Source organism: Astatotilapia calliptera, chromosome 2, assembly GCF_964374335.1.
Source record: "Astatotilapia calliptera chromosome 2, fAstCal68.1, whole genome shotgun sequence".
NCBI lineage: Eukaryota > Metazoa > Chordata > Actinopteri > Cichliformes > Cichlidae > Astatotilapia > Astatotilapia calliptera.
Window position 1 is genome coordinate 32,878,839 of NC_137423.1, and position 25,514 is coordinate 32,904,352.

The 25,514-nt window shown below is 40.2% G+C and overlaps 2 protein-coding genes across 6 annotated transcripts in view; both read left to right on the forward strand.

Annotated features, from left to right (window-relative positions):
• Positions 1-25,514, forward strand: part of mid2 (midline 2) — a 175,477-nt gene that overhangs the window by 72,418 nt on the left and 77,545 nt on the right. For all 5 annotated transcript variants that reach the window (XM_026142972.2, XM_026142964.2, XM_080289240.1 and 2 more), the window contains one exon: positions 15,547-16,424. In XM_026142972.2, the coding sequence (XP_025998757.1) occupies positions 15,603-16,424 (822 nt within the window). In that variant the 5' untranslated portion in view covers positions 15,547-15,602. The remainder of the gene's footprint in view (positions 1-15,546; positions 16,425-25,514) is intronic.
• LOC145420225 (uncharacterized) lies at positions 2,634-6,150 on the forward strand. The gene is made up of 3 exons (XM_080289255.1): positions 2,634-2,674; positions 4,601-4,756; positions 5,174-6,150. Exons 2-3 carry the CDS (start codon positions 4,631-4,633, stop codon positions 5,405-5,407), a joined length of 360 nt encoding a protein of 119 aa, XP_080145381.1. The 5' UTR covers positions 2,634-2,674; positions 4,601-4,630; the 3' UTR covers positions 5,408-6,150.

Here is a 25,514-nt window from a genome sequence, read left to right on the forward strand (position 1 = left end):
CATGAAAACAAAAGTTATTACATTTAACGGAGTTAGAAGTTAGCAGGAAGCTAGCGGAAGTTAGCTCGCTAGTTTCGCTAGTTACCTAAGCATGATATAGCACGTTCTGACTGAGAGATTTCTGAAAAAATTCAAACGTACAGCTCTGCTATCACTTCCAACATAAATGAAGACAGGAAACTAAACAGCAGTGACGTTTGTAGGGTTACTGAAGTTGGGCTAGCTGGTATATAATGATGTGCTACGTGATCGCTAGCGACACAGCTATGTTAGCATAACATAAACAGTGAAGCTGGAGGACGAACACTAACACTTTTCCACTTATAAAAGTTAACGTGAAGGTTCTTCATGGTTAGAGACAAATGCAATCGCATGGCAGGATGCTGTAAACGGACCAAACTTCAGTCAGGAGAACAACTGAGATAATCCATCCACAATACGAGGTTAGTCATTAATATACTGCAACAACATGGGAATAGAGCCGCTGCCAGAGAATTCAACATTAATGAATCAATGGTACAGAAGTGGAGGAAGCAAGAAGAATGAGTTTAATAAAGTTTGATTTATCTGACTGCTTTGTTTCGCTTAATGTGCCTTATAATCCCGTGCACCTTATGGTCCGAAAAATACGTACTGCACACTGCAGTTTAATGTTGCAAAGCACCTCTTTTTAACTTCAGTGGATATTATACATGGTTATGCTCAGGATATGTCAGCCCATTTCTACTGGAAATGCCTTTTGGTTAAACTTTCAGCAAGGAATTTGCATTTGCACTGTTACATTTTTATAAAGCTTTAATGTACATAAAAACCAGCTTCTTGTTTAAGTGAAAATAAATGGAAGGTTGTCTTTTTGCGCTAGTAATGTTGTGGAGTTGTATTTTGTCTCGCATCAATTATATCGTCGGTTATATCGTTATCGCAAATTTTCAAATATATATCGTGATAAATATTTTTGGCCATATCGCCCTGCTCTAATCTGTACTGCCTTTTGAATCAGGCGTATAAATGTATTTCCTTCTGTTTGCAGGCTCCACAAACAGCCTGAAAGACCGAACACCAGCTGCTGGTCTCAGCAGATTTAGGAAACTGCATGCACATGTGGCAACACATAACCACAAGGACACACACATTCACCAGAAAGGCATTTTGTGTTTGGAGCTTTGTGTTTCTTTATCTCAGTCTTATCATGACACACTGCCAGAATCTGTAGCTGTAGCTGCAAGGGTATAGTTTATTCTCCTCCTGAAAAATGTTGGTTTTTATCTTGCAAAATTACTACTTTGAAGAGGAGAGCAGCTCCAACTGTGATTTTCAAGTAGTCAAATCCATTGTAGTTCAATAGGACAGTGTATTAGTATAATTTTTTTCCCCTTAGAGAGATTTCTTAAGAACAAAAGCTGTCATATAAGCTGTCAGGACTTATTGACCTGGGTATCTGACTACTAGAATCAATAACAACAGCACGGATAACATCATTTACTGGTATAGCTTGACAAGATGTTGATAAAGTGGCCGGCACCTTACGGATCGCTTATCCTTCTCATTTAGAGCACAAATAGCATGCGCTTTAAGCTGTCAGCTGTTTTCACAATGGGAAAACTTTTCACAAATATATCGTCAATCTTCATACAGAGGCCTATTGTTTTCTTGACAGTTTTTCCAGTCTCATATAGGTATACAGGGGCCAAGAATGCAATTTCCAGCATAAAAGATCCTCTTTTCACAAACTCAGAGTGTCGCTTATGTGGTGCGTAGATTGCTTTTTCACACGGTGTGAAGTAAATTACCATATTTATAGAAAATTCCAGTAAAAGGTTAGCCATTAACTTGGCACTGTGCTGTTGCGCACATATATACACACGCACAGAGTCAAATAAAAATATAGAAAAATTGAAGAAGAATTGGTGTCAAGTGTCAGCGGAGGCAAGTTTGTTTGCTTTCTAGCAGACAAACTTGGAAGAACAATAGATTTCCTTGGATTCTGCATTGTGTGCCTATGAATCATTCACTCGTTTTGCGTCATTTTTGTTTCACGAATGCATGTATGGGGCATTGTTTCACTCCAAGATATTCATTATTGTGGATTGCTGGTAAGTCCTAAAAGATAAAACAGAACCCTTCGCAGTGTTTCCAGGGAACTGGCTTTGAAAATGAGAAGAAAGTATATTTCAGAATTTAAAACTTTTGTTTTTTTAAAGTAAGGTGGGGAGAAGAGGGTACTGAAACTAAATAACACAGTGAGGATAAGACAGACCAGCTTCTTGCCTCATGAGCCTGATTGTCAAGGTCAGTCGTTAACAACATAAACACTTGCGAGTGGATTGAACCCTGCTTACTTATTATATTTCTGCTTTTGTTGACTGTTAGTGGTATCTCTGTTCCCTCACTGAAAAAAATGCAATAGGGTGGTTGTTGAATTTGCATAGAATTATTTCATATATCCAGCATGACTAATTTAAATTTCACATCTAAACATATTTTTGTCTTTTAATTTTCACATATTCTTTAAGAATATTGATTCTTTTAGAACAAATCATGTTGAAAAGAAACAAGTTAGTCGTGTTTTATCCTCAAGCTCCGCCCCCTGGAAAGGAAAAATCGGCTGCGCTGTCCGCCATTTTTCTCTCTCGCTTTGGAAAATCTACTACCATCTGGAGTTTTACACTTGAAGGTAAATAAGATTTTAAAGCTAACACACCAGTGAGAACGAGTGTAGACCCTTTATATATGTGGACTTTTACTGGGTGTTGTTATTTTACAGGTATGTGGGCTGTTTATCGAAAACCATGAGAGGCCAATGTTAGCTAGCTCCAGTTAGCTAATGGTAACCGAAATTATGCGATAAGCAAATTAGTAATTAACATATATAATGTGAGTTAATATTGTTTCTATATTCTTTCAGTCTAAATTAACAGACTATTACAAACTTGCATCGGTGTCTGTAGTAAGTGGTGGTACCTGCAGTGTCTTAACCATTAAACAAGCTAATGTAGGGCCGGGATATGACTAGTTTGTTGAAACATGTCTGCTGCCAATGTGACTGCTCACACACGGTAACATTACCAGCACATAGCCACAGCCGCTATAAACATGCTGAAAGGTCAATCTAGCTTCTGTAGTCAGCAGCTGGAAGACTCAACACAGACCCAAGATTCAGTGTAACGGTTATCTAAATGTTGTGTGTCCTGTTTGTAAGCCCAGAAAAAGAAATTAAATAAAATGACGACCTTGAGCTTCAAGCTAATGTAAGCGTAATGCTATAGCATAAAGCGACTAATGCAATGATGAGGTTGTTAAATTAGTAAAAATACAGTAAATATATCCAACATGAATCATTTATATTTTTGGTCTAAACATAATTAAGTCTCACGCCTTTCACTTGTTTTAGAAGGATGTTCAGTCTTTTAAAACCAGTCATATCAAAATAACAGAAAATAGTTATGTTTTCTGTTGAAACTCCACCCCCCAGGGTGTGTTTTGCGAGGGAAAATTCACTGTGGCGGTCCGCCATTTTTTGTCTTCGCTTCGTTTACGTTTGGTGCTGAGCTTTACTTTGTCAAGGTAAACTGAAAACTACATGTTTGAGAGGAAACGAAGAGAACATCCATTAGATGGGGAAGTTTTTCTCATGAATTGCTGTTGAGCAACATAATGGAAAAAACAAGTCATTCCTTAAGTTAACTAACGATAATGCTAGCTTAAGCTGCGGGACAATATTATGTGCATTAGCTTTTTTTCAGTGTGTGCCCAGTCACATCCGCTTGTTTTTTCTCAGTGAATACAGACTAACAAACTTGTGTCCATTTAGTTAACTGGTTGTACCTAAAATGTTTTAGTTATACAGTTAAATAAGCTAGTTTGCCATGGGGTGGGCTCTGTGTGTGTTGGGGGGGGGGGTGTCTTCACTAAAGTCGGTTTATTTAGGGCATGACACCTATGCAGTACTCATTAGGAGAGGAAGTGCATGACGTGGGGCTTTATTTCATGTTCTGGGGCAGTGAATGTAATCTACTGATAACATGTTAAAGACACACAAAAACCCAACAAATTATTTTAACTGATTTATAGAGAGACTGAGAGGAGGGCTTAAAGAGATAAAAATAATGACAATATAAATATGTTAAATTTATTTTTTCTGTATCGATATATGGTGCTTATCCCTGCTGAAGGGCAGATTGGTGTTGCTTCAGAACAATTCTCTAGCGCTGTTATGTAGAGGTGTTACTGTTAAGGTTTTAATAACATTATTTTATTTACTAGTGAAGATTTGCATATGTTATCTCACATTCTGTAAGGTAAATTTTCTGGAAAGGTCAAATTAACTAATTTAACTAAGTATTAATGAAAGACCTTGATGTGTATATGACAATAATAGATGTAGTTTCTGGGTCATTTGGCAAAACTGCAAAATGGCCAGAAGGAGGCAACTGCTGTGGTTGCAAACAGGCTTTGGGTGGTTTGGAAGTAAGGGCAACTATGGAACTGCTCAGCAACATGGGACCCATAGCTAATAAATAGTAATATAACTTTGTGTGGATGTAACCTTGTGAGATTTGAGATTTTGACAGCATTTTTATGTGACAACTTCTCTTTTTAGATAAATGCAGAGTTTAAGCGCATTACCACCATGCCACTGCAGTCCAGATTACTCTCGCAGATAGATGTGCTATCTGACAAACTAATAAAGGTCTTCAAAAGGCGAGGAGGACAAATAGGAAGAAGACTTCAGAACATTCTGGAGCCCACGGCCCAGGTAAGAAAAAAATTAATTTGTGTATACACTTTAGGGAAAATAATAATTTTAACAAAATGCTGCTTGTCACTCTATGCCAGGAGTATGTTGAAAATCACCTGGGATTTTCACAACTTACCATGGGTGCGTTTTTTTTTCTTTTTCTTTTACCTGCATTTTTCTATGTGTGGAGTTGATAGTTGAACACCTCTCTGTGCTCTGACAGTATTCTGCTTCTTTGCATGGAGATTTCACTTCATTACCTTTTTAAGCATTCTGAGGACTCAAATCACATGCTGTAATGAATCCATTTTTGTTCACCTAATGTGTTAATGTTAACATTTTTTGGAATAGTGACACAGATTAAAATAAGATTTGGTATAATGTTCTTTGACCAGTGTTCTGTTTAATTAAATTTTGGAATTCTGCATTTTCTAGGCCAAAGATGAAGCCATTATCCAACGATCTAATAAGGAAACAACCATGGGAATTTACATCATAAAGTCAAGAGATGCCAATGGCAGCCCTGAGGACATCGGGATAGTCCTTGAAGGCCAGAGAGTCTGGCAGGATTTGGATAACTATACCCTAGCAGCTGCAATGCTGTTTGGACTAATGTACACTTTGAACCTCACCTACCCACTGGAAAAGTATACCTTTGAGGTATTATAGAAACTGGTTATGGAGCTCAAAAGAAACAGCCTTTCAAAGAAGGCCCAGGTTTTCAGGACCAGACTGTACAATTGAACAGTTTTCCAGTTATGATGTGGGAACAACATGTTTACCTCTTCAAATATGTACCATCCTTTCTTTTAAGCCAGCACTGGTAAAGTTGCAGGACATAGTGAAACTTATTTTTCTGGCACTTTTCAACTTGGGGCCTTTATTACTGCAGTTTTCACTTTTCAAGCCATGACTCTTTTAAAAAAAAATTCAAACTTTGAATGTCCATTTTTCTCAATGGAAATGGTGCCTTGCACCAATTTCACCAGTTTGCAATTTTTTTCCCCAAGGTGCACCACTACAAACAGATTGCATCGTCTAGTATTAGTGATTGTGATGTTTAGTGATAGAAGCAAGCCAATACTAATCAGTTTAGGTCTCTTGGTTGTGTGCCTGTGGGTTATAATGTTATTTTAAGTCTCTTCTTTGTGTCATTTTAATAATTACACCCCTGTTGCCATATTACCTTATGGCTCTTACATTTAAAAAACTATTTTTTACATAAGCGCGATGTCATAAGGCCCCACAATGTTGAATTCAGGTTACAGCAGATAACTTTGAGGAATGTTGTGGAATGTTTTTCAAGAGATGCATTGTACAAATATGACTCATGTATATTTTGGAAGCCTGAATTGAAAGTCCATTGTTACAACTGTGTAGTATTTTCAAAAATACAGGTCATTGTTCAAAAATGTTTTGCTTATTTCTTTGATTGAAGAGAAAGTGTACAGTACATACAATAGGATCAGCCTTAATTTAGTTTTATTTATTGAACACTCAATTATATACTATATTATATTATATATTATATATTAGAAATTTGTTATAAAATAAAATAAGCTTACCATAAAATAATCTTGTCAATATAACACATAGTAGTCCAATACAATTAACACAAAAAGTTCATGTCTGATAAACAAGTGGTTTCTATAAATATTTGACTGGAATGAAAAACATAACAACAACATAAAAAAGTCATGTTTGTGTTACCAGAAAAATGTGTGCAGGTATAACATAAAAAACTAAGGTTAACCAAACATAACTTAATTTCGTGCAACCGATTACAATAATTTTTTTACGTTTATACCACTGATTATTTTTTTCAGTGCTCTCTCTATTTCGTCTTTGCTCTCACCACATGCCACTGCGTCTAAATATCTAATAAGCTGTTCTGCCAACTTCTGATCCTTGGGTTTGTTCTCACCTGGGCAAATGCACATGAATAATGGAAGCAGCATGAAGAGAGGCAGGGGCCTGGTTGCTCCAGTGTTGTGTTGAGGCCTGATAAGGCTCTCTACCACAGCAAAAGAGCCTCGGAGAGCTGATGAGACGACGTCTGACACTATTAACTTTATTACCCACAGGCTGCCAAGCTGTAACAGGCAGAAGTATTAAGCAGAGAGTTAAGGATAGGAGGTGTGCTCTATTCACTGTCACAACTCTGTGAAAATCTCATTTCAGTCTGCTTTCATGTATAAATACATTAAACCAATTAGCAAGTCTGGCTCAGGCTTGGACTTCACAAGAGTTGATTGTTTGTTTTATTTTCAGTGTCTTGCATCAGTAAATGTCCTTCACACAATAGAGCCCTCATCAGCACCGCTGACAGCAAAACAAATATGGTAATGAAAATGAGTGCTGCTGAAACATGTGCACCCAGGCCAGTCAACATTAACCAGCATTTTACCATATGGATAAAACAAACACTAGTCAAACACTGATACTTCAGTGTAGCATCTGATTGACAAAGTACACCACGTTAGGAGACAGATGGTGTAGTAGTGGCCTAAACTAATGGACTTTATTCCAGAATACAAGTGTTTGTGTCCCATCTAGGACTCGTGTCTGGTTAGGCTTAGGTCAAAAAACTTACCGATTGGATTTAGGAAAAGATTATGTTTTGGATTAAAATGCAAGCTTGTTTTAGCTTCTTCAGTAGCACTATGACAAATTCCCCGACTGTGACAACACCAGCAAAGAACATTTGGCTGTGGTATCCCTGTGTCTTATTCCTAACATTATGGGACTATTCTAGTCCGTCAAAGTACCCCATACATTACAATCTAACGATGCGTGTTTCAGGCTCTACCGATTCCTCTGTCCTACAGGTAGGTGAACAAATGACAAATCCTAAAGAAAGATAATAAAATAGTTTGATAAAAGTGTATAAGAACAGGAAATGAAAAATAACAGTTAAATTGCATTAAAAAACATACCGCATTTTCACCTTTTAGCCCTATTTCTTCCTCTTCTACACACAAAGACATGCTGTGTTGACAAATGTTCTATATCTGCAGTACATGCTATTAGTATATGCTGTTACTAATGACAAATTATACCAATGTCTGCAACTTAATTTGGATGCCATTAAGCACATTAATAACTAAGCTAAACACCGTTTTTCAATGCTACCGGCTTAATTTATGCTGAAATGCTGGCACTATTATGACTTATTCCATAAAGTATTAATAATGAGTTTCCACAAGATCCGCTGAGGGTTAGTGAGGTGAACTGTGATAACCTCTTCTCTGAGTCCCAGGCATATTTTCCTCAAACAAAGGACTAACATTGGTAAACTGGGAATGGGAAAAGTTAACTGGCAGTGAGCTACTGCCCTTACTGGTGCCCTGTGCTGGCTGAATTTGAGGCCTGTCAGGTGCTTGATAAGCAATTAAAAAGTGATTCAAATAAAAAATATTGGTTTTGCATTTGAGCCAAATTTTGAGATTAAAATAATTGCTGTGTAGTATTCACTTTGTGGATGTAGGCTCCTTGCTGAACACGTTTACCAGTCGGGATGGATAGACCCACAGAGAAGTGACGTAGATTTATTTTGTTCTGGAGTCGTTGCTGTCTCAGCTGTAGCAGTGAGGGGGTTAAGTTTAAGTCCGTCTGCTCAACTGTACTGAATGTGAAATGGAAACACCAGCTTGGCTGGATTACTGTTTACATTCTATGAATAGGAATCACATGTTTGATGAAACCGGCCTGCTCCTGAGGTCTGCTGCAGAGAGGAAAAAGCAGGAATGAAAGGGAGGAAGAGAGAGGAAAAACTGAGCCTGTGGAGGTGGGCGGAAGAGTGAGAGTCAGAAGAAGAAGGGATGAAAACATGATAAAAATGAAGGCTGGACTTGATGGTCTAAATATTTATTATTATCCCAAGAAGAAGCTCACTGAAGCACATGGCATGTGTTGCTTGATCCCACTTATATAATCATATGTACAGTTTTGGTGTGTTCAGGTCAACTTGAGGGCTCTTACATTTGGAGCTGCCGTATTTCCTTTTTCTAAAATAATGAATAAGTCTCTTGATTTCTGGCACAAGTCATCAGTAACCGGTCGTGACATGTGTCTTATGCGTGGGGTATTTTTTAACCCTGTTAAAATTAATTGCCCACTAAAATGTCAGGATTTCAGTCCACTAATGCAACTGAATTCCACTGAATCTACTCAAACAAAGTCCTGTTTCGTTTTGGTTTAAATGCTTAGCTGAGGTGATTATGGTAAATGCCATGGGAAGGGCCTGAGAGTTGTGTTTGCTAACACTGCCACTAATGAAAGCAGTCATACAGCCGTGTTATGTTGGGTTACTGTTTTCCGTCCTGCTGATTTGTGCAGCCTCGCCAAAGTGTGTGGGGCTTTGTGATTTAGCACCGCACAAACAGGCCAGTCATTCTCTGTAAAAACACGCGTGTTGGCTCCAGGCGTGACATTTGGTTACGCCGTAAAAGTCATGAATGAAATGTCCTTGTTGACGTGAGAAAGGCACTATGCAGAGCCAGAGAGAGAGAGAGATCAAGCTTCCACCTTGTTGTGCCACGTTTAAGCTATTTTCCTTCTTCATTTTCCTTCCAAAACTAAAGTATAATTTTCTTGGGTGGACTGAATCACAGACAAAAACATTATTTATCATCTAGCTGCATTAAAATGCCATAAAAGGCACTAATACCACAAACACAGGTGAAAGGTCCAGGTCATTGAGTCAGATTAGCCGAGCTGATGCCGAGAATGCCGTGTCGAAGGCACCCATCTGTCTGTCAAAGCAGCCACACACGATAATATATAACTCTAAGCCTTCTAATGCAATTCAAATGGGTAACTTATCAAACTATTCACCCTCCTCCACTTTGCAGTGAGCTTGAACTTTTCTCCCTCCTACTCTTTTTCCAAGCAGTATAAGCGATTAGCAAAAGGGTTTTGAGAACCATTTCTAATCATTAGGAAAGTTTTTTGTGATGTGACAGCATTGTTGCCATGCACATGTTGTGGGTTTCTTTTCTTTTTTCTTTTTTTTTCTCCAGCATCCCACGGGGATAAACATGCCAGTGTCTCACGATGTGTTTTCTAAAGCCCTTCCAAAAGGAAGACCGCTGAACCCCTGGTGTTGTTGTTTACTGCTGTCTTGCTCTCTGGAGCCTCAAACCTCAACCATGTGATTTTTCTGCTCCGCTTCCTTTCGCTGCGATAAGCCTGTGATCAACAGCCTCTGGTGATAGATAGATTCAAGGGACACTTATAGTACAGAGAGTAGCGGGAGTGCAGGTGGGGGATTGTGTGGGGGTGTGCGGGTTTTGTAAACACTGTCAATCTGACAATGAAAAGTGGCGATTCACTGCAGATTGTCACAGTGTGTCAGTTGCATCAGTGAAAGCAGCTTGCACTGGAGTAGGAACCGAGAGCTAGAAGAGCATCTTATTATGATTTTTTTTTATATATATATATATATATATATATATATATATATATATAAATAATATATGTTTGATTGCATCTGTCATTAGCATGTTTTCTCTCCATATTTGCAAGGAGGTGACGCTCTGCTAGATTTGAATGACACCAGAAAGTAGCGTCGTTATAAACATAATAACGACCGCTCGTCTGTGGTGTCCACATCTGTCTCTCATTCTGCTCTCATTCTCAAAGAAAGTGTTTGATAGATGTCTAGCATCTGTCTCGCTCGCGCCTTTCCTTTGTGTCTTTATAAGCGCTGCAGTGGATATGCATTTTTGCCCTTAGGGGAAAGGTCTACGTGTGGTGATTGTTTTTATCTATTACCCCTTCGTTCCATCATCATCAAGTGTCCATTAAGCTCCCGTTTTGGCTCTGCAGCTGTGCTGCTACAGTTCACGGGGGAGCAATTTAGTTTTTACCAGTAAATTGTTTGTACAAGGATAATCATCTTTGTTCCACAAGTGTCATCTCTCCATACTGATGTGTGAAACCTGCGCTTTTAAATAAACAGCCTCCTTTGTTGTTTTAGTGTCAGATTATGACGCGACATAAAGCGAGCGTGATGTCAGTGGTTGCTATTTTGGGGCATTTCTTTCAGGTTATGTCTTCTCCCACATGAACGCTGGATCTGAATGCGTGGGAACAGGTTTTACGTATATGTAGATGAAAAATTCAGTCTGCCTTTAAACACATACTAAATCAAATGATCTCTCTAGGCAGATTAATGAGTCATCAGTTGCATCCATTTTTTCTTTTTTCTCTTTTTCATTCACTTCATTAATAAAAGCTCTGAGCAAGACTAAAAGATTTTGCTACAACACGCACTGTAGTAGATCAGGATAAGTGCCTAACAGGTTTGTGCCTTTGTGCACATGTGCTTATTTGGGTTTGTGCGGTACTGTGCGTGTATGCCTGTGATATGAGTGTTTTTGTTGAAGCACTAGCTCAAGCTGTTCTCCTTCCAGATGGGACACTTCACCTTAACAAGAATGGCAGATGAAGAGAGACAACAAGACAGAGAGAGTTTGTGCTTGTAAATGTGGAGCTCTGGCTGTGTGTGCTTATGATTTTGTGGATGTTTGTGTACGTGCATCTGTGTGTGTGTGTGTGTGTGTGTGTGTGTGTGTGTGTGTGTGTGTGTGTGTGTGTGTGTGTGTGTGTGTGTGTGTGTGTGTGTGTGTGTGTGTGTATGCCAGCCTGTCTGCAGAGCAGCCGCATTTACCATGAGGCTAGGAATTGAGTCCCTTAGAGACTCCCATCATAGCCAGCATTGTTTCCCCAGAGTGACATAGCTAAAGCTTAATGGGGCTGTTGATGGTGTGTTAAAGCTTGGTGTTAATTATAACACCATGCTCCGTTAAACACAGTCACATTAGCATCAGCATAAGGAACACTGCTGAGCTCTGTCCCAGGGAATAAAGTGACACTGCTGATTCAGTCAACAGTTGAATTAAATGTTGATAAAATACGCAGTTTAATGGTCATGCACTCATATGCGATCTGATGTGCTCAATAATTGAGGGTTCAGACTCTGTTTTATGGATGTCACGGTGCTAGAATTTCAAAGTCGAAACTGATGCCCAGGAACATGTGCAATACGCAATATTTTTATACCAAAAAAAGGGGAAAAGAATAAAAAGAATTAAGAGGCTTTTTTTAAGTAAAAATTGGATAATGCTGTCTGACTGATTCTGGTGACTCGGCAGTAGATTTTGTTGCTGATCAAATCAGATTTAGCAAGTGCCTCTTCTCTCTAGTTGCTGGTAGACTTTTCTCAGCTTTAGAATGGGATTTTAAGAGAGCATAGCACTTTTTAGATACATACAAATGTTTGTCCGGTTAAGTGAAAACCATCCATTAATGTTACCGACAGGCAAGACTGATAACGTTTGCTGCTCCCGCATTATCATTATCATTTTATTACTACTTGAGCTGCTAGTGAGAGGAGGGACCGCGTGCCTGCTTGTCTGCAGTGGTGAAGTGTGAAACTGTATCATCTGGAGGAGGCGAAGGCAACACTGTTGGTGTCAATACTGTTGCAAATGAGTATCTAATCCGATTTGCTGTTAGTATTGATTAGTATCTGAAAACCAATTTTCTTTTGTTAGTTATTATACAGCTCTCTTGACAGATTTACATTCCTAAAGCATCTTTGCAGAGTGACTTGTAGTTTATTTCAGTGAGAAAGGAACCGTGCCTGTTGTGTGACTTCTCCTTAGTTTAATTTGTCAAATACTACTGATGAAAAAGGATGAAATGCAGTAACAGCTATCCTGATTGATTATATACTACTACTAATGATAATACTGATATATGATAAGACAGGAGGCAAAATCTGAGCGGGCCGAGTAGAAGGTGTTAAGAATTTCACTGGGGGTGAGCAGGATGGACAAGATTAGAAATGAGTGTGACGGCTCAGGTTGAGCAGTTTGGAGACAAAGTACAGAGGTAAGGCTGAGAGGGTTTGGACATGTGCAGAGGAGGGATAGTGGATACACTGGATGAAGAAGATGCAGAATATGGAGCTGTCAGCCAGGAGGAAAAGAGAAAGATCTCAGAGGAGGTTTGAGGTGTAGTGAAGGAGGACAGTGTGACAGAAGTGCATGCTAGGTACATGGCGAGATGGAGGCAGATGATCTGCTGTGACTGATCATCTGTGCATGTCTGTGCAGAGCCACTTAATGAATGTTTGCACCCTGATGTTTCCTGATGTTGATTTATACCACTGAAACAGTCAGTGCAGCTGATCTGTTGCTTACCCCGTGTCTGTTCTCAGAACTAATCTGCTTTTAAATTTATTTACAACTATTCTGAATTAAGATTACTAGTAGAAAGCAGTAAAACTTGTATATTTAATATTTCTATCAAATCATAAATAAAAAGGTCAGCTGTGATTTGTAACTGGCTGTTATATATAGCGTCAAAGCTAAAGACTTATGTCCCATTTGTCATTTGAGGCCAGCAACCTTCACTGCCATCAACAGGTTCTGGAAGTTGGAAATTGTCCTTGCCTCACTGCATAACCTTCTCCCTACATCCCATTTCTCTAGATATTTCCAGTAATCTACCTTTTTTGTTATCAACCTGATACGCTGGAGATAAATTTGTTCTGCTGTTGGCATGACAAAGCCAAACATTATGTTGGTGCACTCAGTGGTGCCTCGCTGCTAAACATGCTTTTTCTTTATACCAGATACGGCTGGGCGATGCGATAACAACCTCATACAGTACCTGATAAATAACAGCCAAGGTGAAATATTGCAGGAGGATATTAGGTGCATGTACACATGTAACTACAGCATACTCAGAGACTCATACCTGAAATGTATTTTCCCATACACGCTCAACTTATTCGCACACAAGCACAATGCCCTTTGCCTTTTATCAGCATAATATCTGCATGATTGGCTGAGGGTAGTTATTTATTTCTTTTCCAGATAATGAATTTTGTAACAAAGCAGCTGCATGCATATAACTGCTTTCTTCATCTGAGTGCCTTTCCCAGGCACTGCAACAACTGCTTAAATCATGTTTGCTTTCAACGCAGCTCAGTGTTGGGGCATTGTTTCTGGTGCCGCAGAAGAGGTGGAGACTTTCGGGAGTGCAAACGAGTTTAAGCCTTTGAGCTCCCTTTTTCAGTTTGTTTTGTTTTTGTTTTTTTGGCTCATCTTCAGCTGTTCTATTTTGCCATTTCCAGAGATTACGCATGGTTCATAATTTTACAATTCTGTAGAAATTATACTAATTGAACCCTACCAAGTTAGAACAGAGTCTTTGCACATTGATGTTGTTACATGTGGGCCGGGGTGGCCACAGGTCACTCCTCGATTCAATATGCTTTGACAGGAAGCTGTGAACTTTATTTTCCCTCTGCATTCAAGCTTAACTGGTTGCATTCATAACAAATGCACTTATCACAATGCATGCTTTTAGAACATGAACTTGCATCAACAACTTATTTATATTCATGTAATTGTTTCAATACAGTCGGCTTGGTTTAGTATCTCTCACGTGAGGAACTCCTACTTTTATTTGTCAAACGGGATGTGTAATACTTTGTAAAGCTTTTGCCGTTTACACTGTGCCAAACCATCTATGAGGCTTTAAAAAATATTCCCCCATGTTTCAAATAACATTGTTTGAATCGACAAAGAGCCGTCAGTGCTTCAAAAAGGCTGTTTGGCAGGCTGTGCTTAAAGTCACTTTTGTCAAGTGATAGTTATTAAGCCTGGAATTCTAGGAAAAACAGCAGGCGGAATGCACCGTTACTCAATGAAACTACTGATAAGCGCTTATTGTCAACACTCGTGCTCATGAGTTTCATTCACAACACATTCTCCCTTTTTTTTGCATTGTTGGAGGAAGACTAAGGTAGATCTGTCTAGATCTTACTTGGTCTCCCTTGTGATTCCTGACCTTTCTTCATAGCGTGTTTTAGAGCATCATAATTAGTTACAACCTGCAGAACACCACAGGGGGAGACGAGGGCAGTCTATTAGGAACAACCTTGCTCAGTGAAATTGTCACTGCCGGCTTCCTGAGGTTGCATGGTTTAATGCTGCAGTTTCACGCTGCCTGCCTTGTTTCTTTTTAAGGACAGAGAGCCATGGGGGAAGAGAGGGATGGCGGTTATTAGTGATTTCTCATGTCAGTGATTTTAAGGCCACCCAGGGGAGACAGCTTGATAGGCAGGCCGCAAGGTGCTGAGATTTGAAGTGCTTGGAGAACAAGGAGGAGGATCTGAAATCAATTTTCTTGCTTAGCTGTTTTCACCGTTTGCTGCTTCGATCATGCGCTAAAAGTTAAAATTTCCTTGAAGTTGTTGCTTGATAAGTCAAGCTGATCTTACTATAAAAGCTACAAAGTGTCAAGGTGTTAAAGTCCTTCTACAAGTTTCTCTGTCCTCTGCTGCTGGACATCTGTCTCTCCTTTTCTCTGCTGTTCACTCCATTAATTTTAACCTGTTCTTTTGATTCGGTCAGCCTCTGCCTGTATTCTCTCTTTTTATATAGCTCTGCGAGAGGAATCGCATCAAAGGTTCCACTGAGGGAAATGAGTTGTTGTGCAAGGAGAGGAGGTCATATTTACCAGCACATGGAAATGTGTGTAATAGTGATGTTTTTGCTAAATCTGTCCAGTTCAGTCAAACTTACATGAAGCCACTCACAGCTAGCTCAGGGTAAATGGGTGAATGTGTTCTTGTGTGTATTTCTTTATGACCTGTTAAATAAAAAAAATGCTTTAATTGTCTGTGCTTTAGAAGTGAAATTATCTTGCCTTCACTTGCTCAAGAAGAAATATAATTCCTAATTAGAGGCCTTTTTAACTGATAATATCTTCATTTATTCTCCACATAGGTAATTGGCCAGCTTCCGTGGGATTTGATGTCACCTTTAGATTGGTTTAACTGAAGATGGAAACACTGGAGTCTGAGCTGACCTGCCCGATCTGCCTGGAGTTGTTTGAAGATCCTCTGCTCTTGCCTTGTGCCCACAGTCTGTGCTTTAACTGTGCTCACCGCATCCTGGTGTCTCACTGCTCCACCAGCAAGCCCCTCGAATCCATTTCTGCCTTTCAGTGTCCCACCTGTCGTTACGTCATCACGCTGAATCACCGCGGCCTGGAGGGCCTTAAGCGCAATGTGACGTTGCAGAACATCATTGACCGCTTTCAAAAGGCCTCCCTTAGCGGCCCCAATTCTCCCACCGAGAGCCGTCGCCTGCAGCCGCAGCGACCCTACACCGCCACCATTAGCGGTACAATAGCTGGAACGATTGGCGGCGGCGGTGGCACAAGTGGAGGCAGCGCTCGTAGCAGCCCGGCCACTTCCAGCCACTCCCACCAGCACGCCAACCACACCAATCACATCAACCACACCAACGCTAACCACAGCCCAGCTGTTGTTGCTAAAATGGATCCACGGATCAGCTGCCAGTTCTGTGAGCAGGATCCGCCACGCGAGGCCGTCAAGACTTGCGTCACATGTGAGGTATCGTACTGTGACCGCTGCCTGCGTGCAACACACCCCAACAAGAAGCCCTTCACCAGCCACCGCTTGGTGGAGCCAGTGCCAGACACCCACATCCGTGGCTTGACCTGCCTGGAGCATGAGAACGAGAAGGTCAACATGTACTGCTTGGTGGATGACCAGCTCATTTGTGCCCTCTGCAAGCTCGTGGGACGCCACAGAGAGCACCAGGTGTCCTCCCTCACTGAACGTTTTGACAAGCTCAAGGTTAGTCCCTAATAAGGTCATCACCAACAATTTCAGTGCACTGCCCCGATTTTGTGTTTTTTCACTTCTGTGTTTGTGGAGTACGGTGAGTCACAACCTGCAACTAATTTGACTAAAACATTGTGATTTACTGCTAAAGCTGTTCTCGTCTGAACACAGATGTCTCATACAACATGCACCATTTATTATAATACATTTGTTTGCAGTTTGCTACACAATAAAATCATTAATCCGGTCACTCTTGCCTTGGGAATGGGCAATTTTGTTGACTGTGAACTTTCACTGCCATAAATATTGCATCATACACAGCCTTTATTCTGCAAGAAGGGCTGAAAGACAGATCAAAAAGAGAGAGAGAGAGAGAAAGAGAGGGACAATTGGAATAGTGTGCTGGTGAGAAGGGCAGAGAGAGAAGGAGACCAATAGGGAGGGCCGTCATTATAATAGTCGATGAGCTGGCATTCCCTGTGGCCACTGAGCTTTTTCAGAGGCCATGAGTAAAGACTGGGACTGCTGAATCAGGGTGAAAAACAACAGAGAAAGGCACAAGCTGGAGCTAATTCCATCACTAAAGGCCTAAAGGAGTCAGCATCATTCAGCTGGCCTAAAAACTTTTATCATGAGTTTGTATTGAGCACATGTGTGTGTCTTTTGTGTTAGAATCCTTTTCTAAAGAGAAATTGTTTTTCTAACTTGTATTTGTTTACTAATGAACCTATGACTAACTCATACTAGGTGTGTCTTTAGTGGAGACGGTTGATCTGCACTCATACAGCCGTGTCAGGACATTTATGTACTGTGGGATGGTATAATAACACCTTAAATTTCTGACGCAGAGCAAATTAAACTGACAGGCGGAGGGGTCGAAATAAAGCAAACCTTGCAGCCTCCAAAACTTTAGAAAGTAAGCATTTTGTATGCCAATAAATGATTAGCATGTCCTGGTGTCAGAGAGGAGCCTGTCAACTCTCATATTTGTTGGACACGTCTAGTATACGTTCACAGAGCTCCATGGTACTACATTTCAGTGTATCTCAACACACCAATTTTGTATTCTACATCAATTCAACAACTTTTCTTGAAAAGTTAAATGTTTATTAAAGTGGATTTTTAAGGCGAAAGGAGCCAGCTAAAGTAGTTTCAGCACCTGATGACTCATGGATGTCTTACTGGGAGGAAGTGCTGGGGTAGACCCAAGATTGTATCTCTTGGCTGGCCTGGGAACATCCCGGGGTTCCCCCGGATGATGTGGTAGAGGTGGCTAGTGAGAGGAAGTTCTGGGCTTCCCTACTTAGGCTGCTCCCTTGACCTGGACGTGGATGAGAAGCAGTAAATGGATGGATGTATTATCAAGGTGGTAGACCACTAAATTAGCAGAATCAAGCAGTGAAACCAGTACTTGTTAATATTCAATTTGCAGATACTCAATTTGCTGAATTCTTAATAACGATTCAGGCTCATGTATTTGGCCTGTAGACTGTTAGAGATAACTTGACTAGAGGTAACTTTGTGCACGTATTTGCCCATACTTTAAACTCATTCCAGGGGTGCATGGGTGTTGCCATGATTTGATTTTTGTCAAATAAATTGAATTGTGCTGCACTCAGAAAGAAACGAACACCTTAGCAGAAGAGTCGGTGAAGTTTAAGTGCAGTTCTGTAGGTGGATGTTGCGATGTTTCACATAGAAAAAACAGGGATGTATTTCTGTGGCCTCACAGCACATTTGGCCTTTGTGTCACTCTACTGTGCAAAAAGGCTGGGCGTAAGAGTACATTTCAGGAGACATCGTTAACATTCATGTGCAACAAAAATCTATCTCATCAGGTCTCTGAGGTGAACACAGCACCAGTGATTGCTTTGAATCCATCTATTTGAATTCAGTGAAAATGCAGGTCCACAGTCTGCATTACAGATGAGCGCTGCCAAACTTTGGCTGCCTCCTACAGTTTTGCACCAGCATGTCACCCAAATTCCTCCTTTCACAGATTTAACCCTGTGGTGTTTATTTACACTAGTGTTAGCCCGCTCATTCTTTTCAAGCTGTGGGAGAGTTTACTGTAAGTAGTTAGTCCCGCTTCCTTTCTGATTCAAAGCTGGCTGTGGCTCGTTTAAACGTTCCCCAGCCAAGGCTTTGAAGTTTCTTGACTTTGAAATCCTCAATCAAGCCCAAGTCAAGGAGTAGGCCATCCATATTCCAAGCTCCAGCTCAGCTCACAAGTGGCAGTAGCAGTTAACTTAAAATCTTCTCCCTGCTCATGACAAGTGCGTGTGACTTCCACTGGTTTGAGTTGAGTTTTTAATCATATGTTACTGATGTTATTGACCAGTCTTCTGCAATTCCCCAGCGAACCTGGCTGTTAATCAGCACCACTAAATAATTGCACTCAGTTGCCCTTTTGACCCCTAAATCCATCCGTTTGATTTTTGACTTCTGAATTAGCCTTCATATTATTTCCTCCTCCTGCTGTGTACGCTGGGAGCTACACTGCCACTCAATTATGTCTTTCACATTAAGGGGGAAAGGTAAGCTTCCCTTAGGCAAGCAGGGTGCATATTATAGGAGCAAAAATGGCAACAAGTGCAAGCACTGTTAAAGCCAGAAATGTGGCACTGCAGAACTGCAGGATAGTGAGTTAATTCTCCAGGCAGCTGTTAAGCAGAGCTCTTGCTTAGAAGCACAGACATCGGTGTCGCATAATCTCCAGATGTCAGTAATAGCATTTTCTTAAAGGACTACAACTTCAAGGTGCTACTCTTTGCATTTTTTGTTTCTGCACATTCGCTGAAATTACTGCTAACGAAGAGATGCTCTGTCGTAGCAGTGAATATCTCATCACCTGCTGCTTTGGAAGTGTTTATAGCCGCCTCATTAGAATGTAATTTAGATAAATTTCGTAGCAGCCTGACATCCCCCCTCAGATGCTGGGTAACCAAATCAAGAAGCTGAAGTGTGCACTCAGCACCAGCTTTCAGTCTCGCATGTTTGATGTGACACTGGGAGGTGATGAAGTCTAAGATGAAAGCACGCAAAAGGTCCACAGCATCAGTGGTTACTGGCCACGGCTTTAGAGGTGTCCATTCATGTTCTCCATGTTACAAAAGCTCATAGCTTCTGTTGTAATTAATGCCATCAAGTGTGTGTTAATTGAGTTTTGCAACATACTCCTATTACTGCTAAGAGTCATCTTTGCAATATGAAAGGAGCTGGAGGCAACACTTAGCTTCCCTTAGCACGAACACTTATTCTGTGTTTTGAAACACCAGTGAACGCAGAAATATTCCAACAAAGGACATTTTGTTGGTGATTACTGGTTAAGCTCGTGCTGTCCAGACATAATACATACTGTGTGGTTAAACAGAACGGCATAACCGGTGCTGGTGAGAGAAAGAGACAGTTTATGTGTCAAGTTCATTTTCCACTTCCAGCATTAAGAGAAGTAGCATTACACAATAACAGCAGGAAAGCTTCTTCGCTCCCAGTAATCAGCCACCATATGTAGATGGATATCAAATGAATTTTTTAAGTGTATTTAGTCATAAAAGCCATAATAGCAGGAACCTTCACCATCAAACACACAGTCAAACAAAAAGGTAGAGAAAAGAAAAACTACTGCCTCTGCAATCAAACGGCGAACTCTACTTTTAAAACAAACCAATGGACAGAAATGCCCTCCTTGTGTTGAGATAATCATTATTCATATTAAACATTACACACAGACAAATTCCAAAGAGGTCAGAAATACTGAGGGTAGGTTCTCACCCTACCACTCAGACATGTCTTACGTGTTGGATACATGCAGAGATGCATTAATCTATTGCAAGGCAGGTTAAATTAAATATGGATCTTTTATAATGATGATGATAACATAAATTCAATGTATTAATTAGATAAAACGTTTACAAAAAACAAGGTTTTGGCAATTTTTCTAAGCATAATTGATCCCATTAATTGCAAGAAGGTTTTAAAATGTAAGAAATGACATAGACTACAGAAAAAAAGATTTCTGGAAAGTCAATTAAATGACCTTTGTCATTGTTGGGCAAACAAATTCCCTTTTTGGTGACATAAAAACTGGGGGTAAAGAAGTAGCAAAGCCTAAAGATGAAGTTGCAAATCAGCTACAGAGCCAATTTTCAAAAGGCAAGAGCCTGAGTGAAGCTTAAGCCCAACCAGATGTGTTCGTGATGAGCGGTAACACGCTAGATCATACTGTGTTCAACATGTGGTGACTGAAAGGAGCAGATCAAAAAGAAACAAAGACTGAAGGAACTGATGAGAAACGGATTACATTACAAGTATAAGTCTTCTTCCTCTCAGCTACAAATGCTGGCACTTAATTTACTCACTCTCAGGCTCTTGGATGTTTGAATTGTGTGCGCTTTAACGTCTAGAAGAGAGCGAATCAGCTGAATTGGTGACGAAACCTATAGCAGCGCTGACATTTGTGACGGACTGTCTGGCTATCACGTGTACTAACGCTACAGCAGTGCTGTTTTTCTTTTTTGTCTGTTATGTGCGGTTGTGTGTACGATGGCCTTCATAGGTCTGCAGGTCTCACATGGAGCTGAACGGGATGATAGTCTGTTATGTACACGAGAAGAATGAAGAAATATGCAAAACATTTCCAAGCGATTATTGGATTAATTCCAGTTTAGGCTCAGGCAAGTCTGTCACCAACCCCACCCTTCCCATCCCTGCCCTCAGACTCTCCCCTCTCTTCATTTTTCTCAGTCCCTGTAGCCTTGCTTCTTTTTCCTTTATCCCCACTGTTTTTTTTCACCCCCCCCCCTCCCACAACCAGCACCACCCTTAAATCTTTTGCCCCCCCCTCAAGCTCCTTTAAGGCATTTACTAACTTTTTTCTGTGTGATGGGCGCATCATGTCAGCCGCTATGCTAAATCCAGAGGGAGGCAAGCACATGCATACAGATTTGTCATCCAATCACATAAAAATCATCTAGCACGTAGAACATTAAGAGTCTTTTACACACACGGTCAGATTTAAAAAATGAGACTTTAGTTTAGCACACCTAATTTGACGTTATCCCAGCCACTGACAGTAATGATTTTTAGAAGAAATTGAAAGCTGAAATGTCAAGTACTCCGCTGAACTTATGCGGCCCCAGCTCTCTATTTCTCATACAGTCACATTTTTCTTCTTATTTTTGCCTCTCACACAACAGCTCCAACTGCCTCCATCGCTGCCCTCTCACACTGTCAATGTAGTTCTCTCACTTCCTCTGCTTTGCACACGGCCAGACAAACATCGTCCTTCCCACCTCCTTTCTGTCACTCTGTTTATCCTCTCCTCCCTCATTGCGCCCCCAGCCCCCCTGTCTTGTTTTAGGTAACACCACTCGTATCCACCTCAGTCGCCCACAACCCACACTGTAGCAGCATACTGCTGTGAAGCCCTCCAGTGTCTTTTTTGTGAGGAAGCGTATTTGATTGGTTTCAAATGAGTGTGCGACTGTATTTACAGGTGTGTGTGTCTGTGTGTGTACATCTGCAAGTTCATGTGGCTGTGCATGTGTGTCAAAGCAGATGGTACAAGGTCGAACATGTGAGAAATGATTGGGAGCTGAGTGCATGATGCCATTAGAAATCATGGCTCTATCTGGAGAATAGTGTGAGATGGAGCTCACTTAGTCATGCTGATGGAATCGCCAAGGATGTAGTAGAAAGCTTTTAGCGTCTTTGTGTGCCACTTCTCTGCATTGGTGCCTTAGCGTGCCTATCTGGAAATATGCACCAATGTGTGTCTCAGTGTTTGAGCAAGAGCCTATGCTTTAATACCCATGCAGTGCCAATGCATCATGCATGTGTTGTGAAAGTATGTCACGTCAGCCCGTTGTAAAATATAGCAGATTATAAAAAGCTCATAAAATCACTCGCAGCCACTGCATGAGATATCATGTATTTGCACAATAAATGAAAAAATGAAAAGTGGGATGCTTTTAAAAGCTTTGGTGACAAAATACGTAGCAGACAGAGGGTTTATAAGCAACACTACTCATCCCTGAGCTTTTTTACAGCAAGTTACAAGCGTATCCCTTTAATTTATTCATTAAAAATGGATGCCTCACTATTTTTCTACAAAATGAGAGCAGGGTTAAATTGCTTCATTGGATTCATTTTATTCTCACTTAAGGCAGCTGTAGTGGGATACTGATATTCAGTGCGTGCTGTCTGAATGAGCAATATGAGGGAATGATGTGGATTTACAATTACTTTCATTATATGGACATTATTTGTTTATGTCTGCAAATGTTTATGTGCAGTTTGGCTTGTTTATTGTCTAAAATCAAGGACTCCAGATTCAGTACAGTTAATGTACTCATTCGCCGCCAACCAAACTGTGTTTTCTCTGTAAATTACACCGCAAACTTTACTCAGTCAATTTTGTTTTTCTTAACATGAAATAAGCGATGTTTGTGCTTGATCTGGGAGCCTTAAATAATATCTTTGTATTGAGTGTTTAGAGTCCCTGGAACTAAATATTGTTTCAGTTGAGGTGTGGGTTATTGATTTTCCCAAGGGCCCACATGAGAAACTATGATTGTTATGGAGGCTCATACCAATAAGCTGAACTCACCTCTATTAATTTCATGTGTTTATAAGCTTTCTAGTCAGCCTTACACAACAATCCCAGTTTCTCACGTGGGCCCTTTGAAAAATCTATCGCCCACCCCTGTTTTACGGTATCTTTCCAAGAATGAAAACCCATCATAAATTCTACATTTTTCTATTATAAAAATCGTCCATTTCAAAACTTAGCACAAAGTATTTAGAGCTAATTTTTACCTCCCCCCCCCCCCCCCCCAACTGCTTTTTACTTATTTATTTTTACATTTTTACTAGTTACAAGGCTTAAAAACTGGAATTGAGGCACTTGAAGGCTTGTGCGTATTTTAGGGTAAAGCTGTAAGAAGCTGACAGCGTAGCAAAGCTTAGCCGAGACTTTGACACTTTTGACACTCAAGCAAAATCATTTTAACTAAGCAGCTGATAAACACAGCTTCTGGGTCTCTGTAGCTTCTGCCATATAAGCATATATATATATCTGTGTGTGTGTGTGTGTGTGTGTGTGTACTCGAAGGGTTTTTATCCAGAGAAGAACAAGTTTTGTGCATGCTGTGTCTCCTCTTTAAATAAGTGACCTTAATTTATTACTGTAGCTATATATATGTGTGTCTGTGTGTATAACTCTGCCGTAATGCACGTCAGATTATAAACGCATTAGTATTTATGTATTTTAGTCACATGGCTGGCAGCACTGCACCTCAACATAAGAGGATTCAATGTTTTATCAACAGTGGAAAGTCATCTGCTTCTGCTGATCTTATTTTCCACCGTTTCATTCCAACTTTTCATATAGCGCCACATTATTTCCCTACAATATATGATGAGTCAGGGCTTTCTGGTATTAATCTGCAAAAATCTGTGGCACATGATCCCATTTATATGAGGAAAAGTGAAGGGCTCTGCTAGATGAAGTTGATGACAAATGCAGTTTATAAGAGTTATTATAAGGCTTGATAGAAAAAAAATTACAGTTCAGTATCTCTTGGAACTCTCGAAAACTTTGAAGGATTGACGACACTGGACGATTTTAATTTTTATCAGTCAAATCATTAAATCACATGTGCCTGGAGTTTCCTGAAACTATTTTGGCTTCTGGCTCAGCAACAATGGACAAAACAAGACAGCATAACAGGAATATTTATGCGCAATCTAGAATGTCAGCATCCACTCCGCACACACAGATATATTGGAGTTTGATATTTGAGTGAACATGGGTTTACACACATTGAGTCTGTGACTGGTTTTTGTTTTGGTGGCTGTGCGCACACACTTCCTTGTTGCACGCTCTGCTTGCATGATAAATCCTATGTGCTATTGTCTGGCTTCCAAGCAGGAATAGCGAGTCACAACTGGAGTGATATTTGGTTTGAACTAATGACACCAGTAGGAGATGACCGTCACGTCTTTAATGGCCTGAGGACAAAAGGGACCTCCAAGTCATCTCCAGACTAAAAATACCCGCGTTATCTGTGAGGTGAAACATCCAGGAGAGAATCAGCTTAGTTTGATGTTAGTTTTTATTCTGTAATTAATTCCATTTTTTGCATGTTTACATGTTTGCCATGTTATAGAATTTATAAAAACCAAAAATGAGAGAAAGAAAATGGGAAATAGATGCAGTGATTTCTGCAAATACACATGGAAAATGAAGACTTATAACCACCTTTGTTCTTCAACACAGTTTGAATTCTCTTAAGCAAATGTTTTTGTCAGTTCGTTAACCTCCTAAGGCCTGAACTCTTTCATGGCATGCATTTTTAATTTCTCTTTGCTATTTGGGCTGATTGGAACCTGATGAATGTAATAACAAAGAATTACCAGATTTTTTTTATTTTTATTTTTTGCCTGATTTTCGTTTCTGAGAAAAATGAGAACCACATATGAGGACATTCATTTTAAATTGCGATAAAACAGTGGCAGTATAAATTCCTCGTAAGTGGATATCAGGCTCTCGTAGAGCAAAATGTAGTATTTTGGTCTAGACGACCCAAAATGTGATGTCCACATATGTGGACGTCAGGTCCTACGAGGTTAAGTAGTCTTAAGAAAGAGTTCTTCAGGCTTCTTGAAAGATCTTTGGATCTTGGCTGTCGTTTGTTCTGTTCTTCATCAAGCTGATCCCACACTGCTTCAATATTATTGAGGTCACAGGTTGCAGCACCAAACCACAACAGAGCCTCCACTGTGTTTTATAGTTGGTTGGAGACACTCACCGTTATATCTCTTTCCTGATGTGATTTAAAGTTTTCAAATTTGGATTCAGGACTCCATAAGGCCTGTCGCCACTGATTTTCAGTTCAGTTCTTGTGTATTTCGTATTATACCTTCTTTAAGAATGGCTTCTTGACAGTCACACTTCCACTGAGACCATTTCTGATGAGGCTTCATTGAACAGTAAATGGATCAGCTGATGGGCCAGATGCATTTCTCATATTCTGTTCCAGACTTTTGCCGGATATTTTCCTTTTTCCTGAGTACATGACTTTCAGATACTGTTACAGG